Source organism: Oncorhynchus gorbuscha, linkage group LG20, assembly GCF_021184085.1.
Source record: "Oncorhynchus gorbuscha isolate QuinsamMale2020 ecotype Even-year linkage group LG20, OgorEven_v1.0, whole genome shotgun sequence".
Taxonomy (NCBI): domain Eukaryota; kingdom Metazoa; phylum Chordata; class Actinopteri; order Salmoniformes; family Salmonidae; genus Oncorhynchus; species Oncorhynchus gorbuscha.
Window position 1 is genome coordinate 31,312,259 of NC_060192.1, and position 11,910 is coordinate 31,324,168.

Here is an 11,910-nt window from a genome sequence, read left to right on the forward strand (position 1 = left end):
GACTCTGCTCTCTAAGGGTTATGGTCCGTGATCTTGCAACCTTTAGAATGGAGCAGTAGCCACACCATAGACCTAATTGTAGGTTGACTGAAGCCTACTGTACATAGCTACTCCCATTCGAACTTTGATACTATAGTTATAATCATGCCATTAAATATAGGATAACTCAGAATAATCATTCTATGAGTACACTAAAGGTTATGGTCTGCAAGTGGTATAAGGTCTTACAACGTTTGAAATGTAGAAGGGTTAATAGTATTGGCATACTTGAACACAACATAGGCCTAATTGTAGTAGGTCGACTTTGATAATAAAGTTGTTCTACCTATAATCGGAGATTTTAGATGTACGGTCTTTGCATGGTCCCTTGAATACATTTTTGCATAGCAAAATAAATGGGATGCTATTTTTTTCAATGCAATGGAGCCAACTTTCCTTGAGATGAGGAGCACGGGGCTTGCATTGTACCAGAGGCGGAGGGATGGGTCTATGAAGGGTCTTGTTTCAAATTCTGTGCTGAGACGCAGGCGGAGTAACAGCAACCACTGACAAGGAGGATCGGTGGAAAATGTATAGATAGGCTAATTGTAACGTTCTAATGTGCAGGAGTAGCGTTCAAAGTTTAGAGCCCAAGTTTACAGAACAGAAGCTTGGACATTGTAAACGCTGGACGGTCATGACGAATGAGAATCTGTGGCGATAACAAGGTTTCATCTGTTTCCACTCTGCATCCTTGGATACGTTTACGCGCGTGTGGATTCGTTTAATTTCAAGAATGTGTGTGATACAGAGTGCGAGGAGTACTATAGTGCGAGGACCGTAACGACTCTAATGTCCAATTACAATCTAAAGTTGTAAAAATGCACGCAGCTACCAGCCTCTCAATGGTCAGTTTGCTAAGTTTTGGCTACCTATCCATGGAATGGATCAAGCCGAATCAAGTGGAGGAGCACACTCAAAACGATGCCTCTATTACGTTTGAGCCCAAACAACCACCACACATCATATTCATACTGACGGATGACCAAGGCTTCAATGACATAGGTTACCACAACCCGGACATTCGTACTCCAACTCTAGACAAACTGGCCTTCGAAGGGGTGAAGCTGGAGAATTATTACGTTCAACCTATCTGCACTCCGTCACGCAGTCAGCTGATCACGGGCAGGTAAACATAAACCTATACCTAACGTAGCAGACGTAAAAATAACCTAGTATAACCTCAGTTTGCGTCAGCATATGGCTTCAATTTTTGAGCACTTCCTAAAGCCGACTGGTCGAAGACAATCTGTCCATATGCACTTGAGCAAGTGACTTAAACATCGTCGCTCTGGATAAGAGATTCTGCAGAATTAAGAAAATGTTAGTTTTTCTCTTGATCACAACGTTACACTTATTGTTTTATGACGGCTACATTTTTATCTGTAATAAGGTGTACATCCAGGTGAGGAATTACAATGTAGTTTCCTAATTATACACCCATGTATTGATAAACTACATAAAGTTGTGATGCATCACATCATGATCAAGATGCAGGGTGCGTTTAGAGATAAATATGTGCATGTTAAAATGCAATTCCATTATTAGCCAACTGGTGTTCCCCATAGGGCCTCAGAGTCAGAACAGTGCAATGCCCTTACTCACGTAGAGTGCTTATAAATGTCTCCCCCAGCGCTGGAAACAACTGTTGCGATGTAAACGTTCTGCACTAATGAGCTGTCCATAGTGATCTTCATCCAGTGCAACACAGAACAACAGCAGCATTTACTGGAAGTTCTCCTGTTGGCAGCTATAGTCAGTCATAACAGATGAGTTAGTCTGAAGATCATTCATAAGAATTGTCATGAACAAAGTTGTTCTGTGTCTAAACAAAGTTGTTTTGTTTTCCCATGGGAAACAGGGTAAACCCTGGCTGTCCTGTAAGTCTCAGAAAGCCATTGCACAGACATTGAACCGGGTGTGAATACATATACAATAGAGGTGAGGGATACGTACATATTCCACATAGTCATGCACTTGATGTACTTTACCAGGAAATAGCTGTAAATTGTTGGGGAAGATAAATGCTGTAGATAACTCACTTTCTACCCCAGGTACATGAGCAGAAACATCTGTTGTTGAGATGGACTGTGGAGAGCGGCAGGGTGAGAGGCTAGTATTGTGAAACAACGGTTGAGGGCTGCTTCATCTGCTCTAGCAAGCAGAGACCAGATAAACACAACCATATGAGCACCAGCTTAGGAAGATAACAACCATATGAGCACCAGTTTAGGAAGATAACAACCATATGAGCACCAGCTTAGGAAGATAACAACCATATGAGTACCAGTGTAGGAAGATAACAACCATATGAGTACCAGCTTAGGAAGATAACAACCATATGAGCACCAGCTTAGGAAGATAACAACCATATGAGCACCAGCTTAGGAAGATAACAACCATATGAGCACCAGCTTAGGAAGATAACAACCATATGAGTACCAGCTTAGGAAGATAACAACCATATGAGTACCAGCTTAGGAAGATAACAACCATATGAGTACCAGCTTAGGAAGATAACAACCATATGAGCACCAGCTTAGGAAGATAACAACCATATGAGCACCAGCTTAGGAAGATAACAACCATATGAGCACCAGCTTAGGAAGATAACAACCATATGAGCACCAGCTTAGGAAGATAACAACCATATGAGTACCAGTTTAGGAAGATAACAACCATATGAGTACCAGCTTAGGAAGATAACAACCATATGAGTACCAGCTTAGGAAGATAACAACCATATGAGTACCAGCTTAGGAAGATAACAACCATATGAGCACCAGCTTAGGAAGATAACAACCATATGAGTACCAGCTTAGGAAGATAACAACCATATGAGCACCAGTTTAGGAAGATAACAACCATATGAGTACCAGCTTAGGAAGATAACAACCATATGAGCACCAGCTTAGGAAGATAACAACCATATGAATACCAGCTTAGGAAGATAACAACCATATGAGCACCAGCTTAGGAAGATAACAACCATATGAGTACCAGTGTAGGAAGATAACAACCATATGAGCACCAGCTTAGGAAGATAACAACCATATGAATACCAGCTTAGGAAGATAACAACCATATGAGTACCATCTTAGGAAGATAACAACCATATGAGCACCAGCTTAGGAAGATAACAACCATATGAGCACCAGCGTAGGAAGATAACAACCATATGAGTACCAGCTTAGGAAGATAACAACCATATGAGTACCAGCTTAGGAAGATAACAACCATATGAGTACCAGCTTAGGAAGATAACCACCATATGAGCACCAGCTTAGGAAGATAACAACCATATGAGCACCAGTTTAGGAAGATAACAACCATATGAGCACCAGCTTAGGAAGATAACAACCATATGAGTACCAGCTTAGGAAGATAACAACCATATGAGTACCAGCTTAGGAAGATAACAACCATATGAGTACCAGCTTAGGAAGATAACAACCATATGAGCACCAGCTTAGGAAGATAACAACCATATGAGCACCAGCTTAGGAAGATAACAACCATATGAGTACCAGCTTAGGAAGATAACAACCATATGAGCACCAGCGTAGGAAGAGAATTGAGAATGAACGACACAATGCTTGGATGGAGTCCTTGTCTCCTCAGAGTAATGTACCTAAAACACACATTATGTTACCTCTATTGAAGTACTCAGAGAAGGTTGAACTTATTGATATGCCTTAACGTCTTTTGAAGTTCACAACTTGGGGAGGTCTTATCGAGAAAATGTAGGGTTGCTAAATATTTTTTGGTGAGAATGGATTACTTTTCAGGAGTAGTGATGTTGGCATATCACACAGCTGCTGCTGGGCTGCTGGACAACAGCTGTGGGGCCATCAGAGCACTGTGTGTGTGTGTGTGTGTGTGTGTGTGTGTGTGTGTGTGTGTGTGTGTGTGTGTGTGTGTGTGTGTGTGTGTGTGTGTGTGTGTGTGTGTGTGTGTGTGTGTGTGTGTGTGTGTGTGTGTGTGTGTGTGTGTGTGTGTGTGTGTGTGTGTGTGTGTGTGTGTGTGTGTGTGTGTGTGTGTGTGTGTGTGTGTGTGTGTGTGTTATGGGGTCGGTTGGAAGCCTGTCACTAGGGGAACAGTTCAACCTAGTTCTGGATCTTCAGAGCTTTTGAAAGGAGAGTGTAATTAGCTGTTGTCTCCCCGGCAACACTCAGGTAATGAACAAGAGCAAGAGGAGTTGATAAACAGACAGGAGCAACACACTTGTTTTTTAGGCTGAGGAGTGAGGACATGACACACGATCTTACTGAAAAAGAGTATAATAGCGTAATAGCCACCCACTCGACATCCAGAAACAGGCCCATTTACAGTTAGACATGGGAGTGAGGGAGGTAGGTAGGGAGGTAAGGAGATAGGGAGGGAGGGAATAGAGCCGTGGAATGTTTCTTTGTAGGCATGTGTATATCTGCACTGCATCACCCTTTACATCAACTCTCAGTAGACCCTATCACCACATGCTCATTCAGACCCAGTGTGGGTCGTAGGAGGAAGGGGCTCATTCAGACCCAGTGTGGGTCGTTAGATAAAGGGGCTCATTCAGACCCAGTGTGGGTCGTAGGAGGAAGGGGCTCATTCAGACCAAGTGTGGGTCGTAGGAGGAAGGGGCTCATTCAGACCAAGTGTGGGTCGTTAGATAAAGGGGCTCATTCAGACCCAGTGTGGGCCGTTAGATAAAGGGGCTCATTCAGACCCAGTGTGGGCCGTTAGATAAAGGGGCTCATTCAGACCCAGTGTGGGTCGTAGGAGGAAGGGGCTCGTTCAGACCCAGTGTGGGTCGTTAGATAAAGGGGCTCATTCAGACCCAGTGTGGGCCGTTAGATAAAGGGGCTCATTCAGACCCAGTGTGGGCCGTTAGATAAAGGGGCTCATTCAGACCCAGTGAGGGCCGTTAGATAAAGGGGCTCATTCAGACCCAGTGTGGGCCGTTAGATAAAGGGGCTCATTCAGACCCAGTGTGGGCCGTTAGATAAAGGGGCTCATTCAGACCCAGTGTGGGTCGTTAGATAAAGGGGCTCATTCAGACCCAGTGTGGGCCGTTAGATAAAGGGGCTCATTCAGACCCAGTGTGGGTCGTTAGATAAAGGGGCTCATTCAGACCCAGTGTGGGCCGTTAGATAAAGGGGCTCATTCAGACCCAGTGTGGGTCGTAGGAGGAAGGGGCTCATTCAGACCCAGTGTGGGTCGTTAGATAAAGGGGCTCATTCAGACCCAGTGTGGGCCGTTAGATAAAGGGGCTCATTCAGACCCAGTGTGGGCCGTTAGATAAAGGGGCTCATTCAGACCCAGTGTGGGCCGTTAGATAAAGGGGCTGATTCAGACCCAGTGTGGGTCGTAGGAGGAAGGGGCTCATTCAGACCCAGTGTGGGTCGTTAGATAAAGGGGCTCATTCAGACCCAGTGTGGGCCGTTAGATAAAGGGGCTCATTCAGACCCAGTGTGGGTCGTAGGAGGAAGGGGCTCATTCAGACCCAGTGTGGGCCGTTAGATGGGGCTCATTCAGACCCAGTGTGGGCCGTTAGATAAAGGGGCTCATTCAGACCCAGTGTGGGCCGTTAGATAAAGGGGCTCATTCAGACCCAGTGTGGGCCGTTAGATAAAGGGGCTCATTCAGACCCAGTGTGGGTCGTAGGAGGAAGGGGCTCATTCAGACCCAGTGTGGGTCGTTAGATAAAGGGGCTCATTCAGACCCAGTGTGGGCCGTTAGATAAAGGGGCTCATTCAGACCCAGTGTGGGCCGTTAGATAAAGGGGCTCATTCAGACCCAGTGTGGGCCGTTAGATAAAGGGGCTCATTCAGACCCAGTGTGGGTCGTTAGATAAAGGGGCTCATTCAGACCCAGTGTGGGTCGTTAGATAAAGGGGCTCATTCAGACCAAGTGTGGGCCGTTAGATAAAGGGGCTCATTCAGACCCAGTGTGGGCCGTTAGATAAAGGGGCTCATTCAGACCAAGTGTGGGTCGTAGGAGGAAGGGGCTCATTCAGACACAGTGTGGGCCGTTAGATAAAGGGGCTCATTCAGACCAAGTGTGGGTCGTAGGAGGAAGGGGCTCATTCAGACCCAGTGTGGGTCGTAGGAGGAAGGGGCTCATTCAGACCAAGTGTGGGTCGTGGGGGAAGGGCTCATTCAGAATCACTGTGGGTCATAGGAGGAATGGGCTCATTCAGACCCAGTGTGGGATCATGAAAGGAAGGGGCTCATTCAGAATCACTGTGGGTCGTAGGAGGAAGGGGCTCATTCAGAACCAGTGTGGGTTCGTGAGGGAAGGGCTCATTCAGAATCACTGTGGGTCATAGGAGGAAGGGGCTCATTCAGACTCAGTGTGGATCATGGGAGGAAGGGGCTCATTCAGACCCAGTATGGGTCGTAGAAGGAAGGGGCTCTTTCAGAACCAGTGTGGGTCGTAGGAGGAAGGGGCTCATTCAGATCCAGTGTGGGTTGGGTAGGAAGGGGATGATTCAGACTCAGTGTGGATCGCAGGAGGAAGGGGATCATTCAGACTCAGTGTGGGTCATGGGAGGAAGGGGCTCATTCAGAACCAGTGTAGGTCGTAGGAAGAAGGGAATCATTCAGACTCAGTGTGGATCATGGGAGGAAGGGGCTCATTCAGACCCAGTGTGGGTCGTAGGAGGAAGGGGCTCATTCAGACCAAGTGTGGGTCGTAGGAGGAAGGGGCTCATTCAGACCAAGTGTGGGTCGTTAGATAAAGGGGCTCATTCAGACCCAGTGTGGGCCGTTAGATAAAGGGGCTCATTCAGACCCAGTGTGGGCCGTTAGATAAAGGGGCTCATTCAGACCCAGTGTGGGCCGTTAGATAAAGGAGCTCATTCAGACCCAGTGTGGGTCGTTAGATAAAGGGGCTCATTCAGACCCAGTGTGGGCCGTTAGATAAAGGGGCTCATTCAGACCCAGTGTGGGTCGTAGGAGGAAGGGGCTCATTCAGACCCAGTGTGGGTCGTTAGATAAAGGGGCTCATTCAGACCCAGTGTGGGTCGTAGGAGGAAGGGGCTCATTCAGACCCAGTGTGGGTCGTTAGATAAAGGGGCTCATTCAGACCCAGTGTGGGTCGTTAGATAAAGGGGCTCATTCAGACCCAGTGTGGGCCGTTAGATAAAGGGGCTCATTCAGACCCAGTGTGGGCCGTTAGATAAAGGGGCTCATTCAGACCCAGTGTGGGCCGTTAGATAAAGGGGCTCATTCAGACCCAGTGTGGGCCGTTAGATAAAGGGGCTCATTCAGACCCAGTGTGGGCCGTTAGATAAAGGGGCTCATTCAGACCCAGTGTGGGCCGTTAGATAAAGGGGCTCATTCAGACCCAGTGTGGGCCGTTAGATAAAGGGGCTCATTCAGACCCAGTGTGGGTCGTAGGAGGAAGGGGCTCATTCAGACCCAGTGTGGGTCGTTAGATAAAGGCTCATTCAGACCCAGTGTGGGCCGTTAGATAAAGGGGCTCATTCAGACCCAGTGTGGGTCGTAGGAGGAAGGGGCTCATTCAGACCCAGTGTGGGCTTAGATAAAGGGGCATTCAGACCCAGTGTGGGCCGTTAGATAAAGGGGCTCATTCAGACCCAGTGTGGGCCGTTAGATAAAGGGGCTCATTCAGACCCAGTGTGGGTCGTAGGAGGAAGGGGCTCATTCAGACCCAGTGTGGGCCGTTAGATAAAGGGGCTCATTCAGACCCAGTGTGGGCCGTTAGATAAAGGGGCTCATTCAGACCCAGTGTGGGCCGTTAGATAAAGGGGCTCATTCAGACCCAGTGTGGGCCGTTAGATAAAGGGGCTCATTCAGACCCCGTGTGGGCCGTTAGATAAAGGGGCTCATTCAGACCAAGTGTGGGTCGTAGGAGGAAGGGGCTCATTCAGACCCCGTGTGGGCCGTTAGATAAAGGGGCTCATTCAGACCCAGTGTGGGCCGTTAGATAAAGGGGCTCATTCAGACCCCGTGTGGGCCGTTAGATAAAGGGGCTCATTCAGACCAAGTGTGGGTCGTAGGAGGAAGGGGCTCATTCAGACCCAGTGTGGGCCGTTAGATAAAGGGGCTCATTCAGACCAAGTGTGGGTCGTAGGAGGAAGGGGCTCATTCAGACCCAGTGTGGGTCGTAGGAGGAAGGGGCTCATTCAGACCAAGTGTGGGTCGTGAGGGAAGGGCTCATTCAGAATCACTGTGGGTCATAGGAGGAATGGGCTCATTCAGACCCAGTGTGGGATCATGAAAGGAAGGGGCTCATTCAGAATCACTGTGGGTCGTAGGAGGAAGGGGCTCATTCAGAACCAGTGTGGGTTCGTGAGGGAAGGGCTCATTCAGAATCACTGTGGGTCATAGGAGGAAGGGGCTCATTCAGACTCAGTGTGGATCATGGGAGGAAGGGGCTCATTCAGACTCAGTGTGGGTCATGGGAGGAAGGGACTCATTTGACTCAGTGCGGGTCGTATATGGGAAGGGGCTTGCCTGAAGGAAGTAGAGTCTGTCTGCATGCTTACTGCAGTGCAGATCACCCAAATATCAGACCATGCAAATAACCTGGGTGGCCAGTCAACAGTTATACAGGGACAAGGTACAAGTGTTTTAACGTTGTATAATGTAACTGAAGTACTACACGCTACTAAAAATAGGGAAATGTTCAAGGTTTATAAAAAATGCTATATTTTTTTATGTAGAATGGTTTGGTATTTCTGTTTGTGGCATCAGCACAGACATCATAGTGTTTATTATATTTCAGTAGGGGGCTATACTTGTTCTTCATATTTCTGCAACATTCCTTTTCTCACCCGTAACACTCTTAGAAAAAAAGGTGCTATCTAGAACCTAAAAGGATTCTTTTACTGTACCCAGATGAGAACCCTTTGAAGAATAATTTTCGGTTCCAGGTAGAACTCTTTTGGTTCCAGGTAGAACTATTGTGGGTTCCATGCAGAACCCTTTCCACAGAGGTTATCATAAAGGAACAGCCAAATAATATTTCTGAACTCCTTTTGTGTGTATCCTCGCACAGTATGCCAGTAATACCCTTCTCCTTCCATTTAAGCAGACTCCTGGCAGAAAACAAACGTCTATGTTTACATGAGTGGTTCCTTAAAGACTAATAGACTTCATTAGTTACCTTTTATGGCTTGAAAGCTGTGGTCAGGCTGTAACACAAGCTTTGTCAACCACACTGTAATTAAATGGTTGGTAGAGCACAAACTATATTTTGGAATCAGTTCCAGCTGAACGTGTTTTGTACATAATCAATGAGGATCATTAAGATTTGTTATTGGATATTATTTCTCTTTACACAGATACCAGATCCACACAGGCCTTCAGCATTCCATCATCCGGCCTCGACAGCCCAACTGCCTCCCCCTGGACATGACCACACTCCCACAGCGACTGCAGGAAGCAGGGTACGCTACTCACATGGTGGGCAAATGGCACCTTGGCTTCTACAGGAAGGAGTGTCTGCCCACACGCAGAGGCTTCCACAGCTACTTTGGCTCTCTGACGGGCAGTGTGGACTACTACACGTATGGCTCCTGTGATGGACCAGGCCTATGTGGCTACGACCTCCACGAGGGGGAGACCGTGGCCTGGGGCCGTGGAGGCAAGTTCTCCACTCACCTCTACACACAGAGGGTACGCAAGATCCTGTCCACTCACGACCCGTCCCGCCAGCCCCTCTTCATGTTCCTCTCCCTCCAGGCTGTCCACACGCCCCTTCAGTCACCCAAGGCCTACATCTACCCCTACCGCGGGATGGGGAACGTAGCCAGAAGGAAGTACGCAGCCTTGGTGTCCATCGTAGACGAGGCTGTACGCAATGTCACCTACGCTCTGCGCAAGTACGGCTACTACCGCAACAGTGTGCTCATCTTCTCCACTGACAACGGTGCCCAGCCGTTTACTGGGGGGAGTAACTGGCCCCTACGGGGACGTAAGGGGACCTACTGGGAGGGAGGTGTCCGTGGGGTGGGCTTCGTACACAGCCCACTGCTGCGTAACAAGCGGAGGGTCTCCAAGGCCCTCATGCACATCACTGACTGGTATCCAACCCTGGTGGGTCTGGCTGGGGGTAACGTGTCACGGACTGAGGGTCTGGATGGCTACAATGTGTGGCCAACCATCAGTGAAGGCAAAGAGTCTCCACGCCTGGAGATACTCCATAACATTGACCCGCTCCATCGGCGCACTGGCCTGCACCCATCTGGTTCTGGGCTGGAGGCCCAGCATTTGTGGGACACCACGGTCCAGGCTGCCATCCGTGTGGGGGACTGGAAGCTGCTAACAGGGGACCCGGGCCATGGAGACTGGGTCCCACCACAGGTACTGGCCAACTTCCCCGGCAGCTGGTGGACCCTGGAGCGGAACACTGGAGGAACAGGGAAGTCTGTGTGGCTCTTTAACATCACAGTAGACCCCTATGAACGCAGTGACCTGGCGCTGCAGAGGCCTGATGTGGTCAAACAGCTGTTAGCACGTCTGGCCTACTACAACCGCACTGCCGTCCCGGTCCGGTTCCCAACTGACGACCCCCGGGCCAACCCAGACCGCAACGGGGGAGCCTGGGTACCCTGGGTGGGGGGGGACGAAGACGAGCAGAAATGGAACGGGGTCTACAAAAAGGGGAGGAATAAAAGGAAGAAGAAATGCAAGCTGGGTAAACTGAGATCCTTTTTCAAGAAACTGAATACAAGGATAATGTCCAATACAATATGAGCTGGGAAAGTGAATGACACTCAGTCACATGTAGCCTTCATCAGGGTTGGGTTGGTAACTTTCTACATGTAATCTGTTACTCCCCAATCCTGACTATACATTTAACACTGCAACAATATTCTGAGCCAGCAATATCCGTTTTCACACCTGTTGTGCTTGTGAAAAGGGAAAATGATATTTACTATTGTGCATCTCTTTGTCTGTGCCTTTAGATGTTTTTGGATGTAAGACTATTGTGTTCTATGGTATTTGTTAAATGTTCCACTACATCTATACGTAGTGTGTAGCTAAGTGAATTGAACATGCTGCATGTATACTTTGACCTACTCAATTGTGGGTTAATGGACTACTAAATAACTGACCTGTTATGGGAATGTTTTTGAGAATGTCTAAGAAATTAAACAACTTCTTTTTTGTTGTTGTTGTTGATAACCACAGAAAGTAACGTCAGATTCACTGGGAAAAAACTGGTTGAGGCAATGTTGTTTCCACGCCATTTCAACCCCCTAAAAATCGATGTGATGATGTTGATTCAACGTAGAAAACTCATTGGATTCACAATAAATCATCAGCATAAGGGCATTTGGTCTTTTTTACACCCAACCTTTAACCTAAACCCAATGACACGGTGACATTTGTTGTTGAATTCACATTAGTTGACAACTCAACCAAGTATAAATCAAAGCTAGATGTTGAACTGACGTCTGTGCCCAGTGGGTAATACCATATTCCTCTATATTTATTTATGATAACCACAGAAACTAACATCATATTCCTCTATATTTATTTATGATAACCACAGAAACTAACACCATATTCCTCTATATTTATTTATGATAACCACAGAAACTAACATCATATTCCTCTATATTTATTTATGATAACCACAGAAACTAACATCATATTCCTCTATATTTATTTATGATAACCACAGAAACTAACATCATATTCCTCTATATTTATTTATGATAACCACAGAAACTAACATCATATTCCTCTATATTTATTTATGATAACCACAGAAACTAACACCATATTCCTCTATATTTATTTATGATAACCACAGAAACTAACATCATATTCCTCTATATTTATTTATGATAACCACAGAAACTAACATCATATTCCTCTATATTTATTTATGATAACCACAGAAACTAAC

At 47.0% G+C, this 11,910-nt stretch overlaps 1 protein-coding gene across 1 annotated transcript; it reads left to right on the forward strand.

Annotated features, from left to right (window-relative positions):
• Nucleotides 1–496: 496 nt before the first annotated feature.
• arsib (arylsulfatase family, member Ib) lies at nt 497–11,311 on the forward strand. The gene is made up of 2 exons (XM_046317636.1): nt 497–1,168; nt 9,335–11,311. The coding sequence occupies exons 1-2, from the start codon at nt 861–863 to the stop codon at nt 10,746–10,748; spliced, it is 1,722 nt and encodes a 573-aa protein (XP_046173592.1). The 5' UTR covers nt 497–860; the 3' UTR covers nt 10,749–11,311.
• The last annotated feature ends 599 nt before the right edge of the window (nt 11,312–11,910 follow it).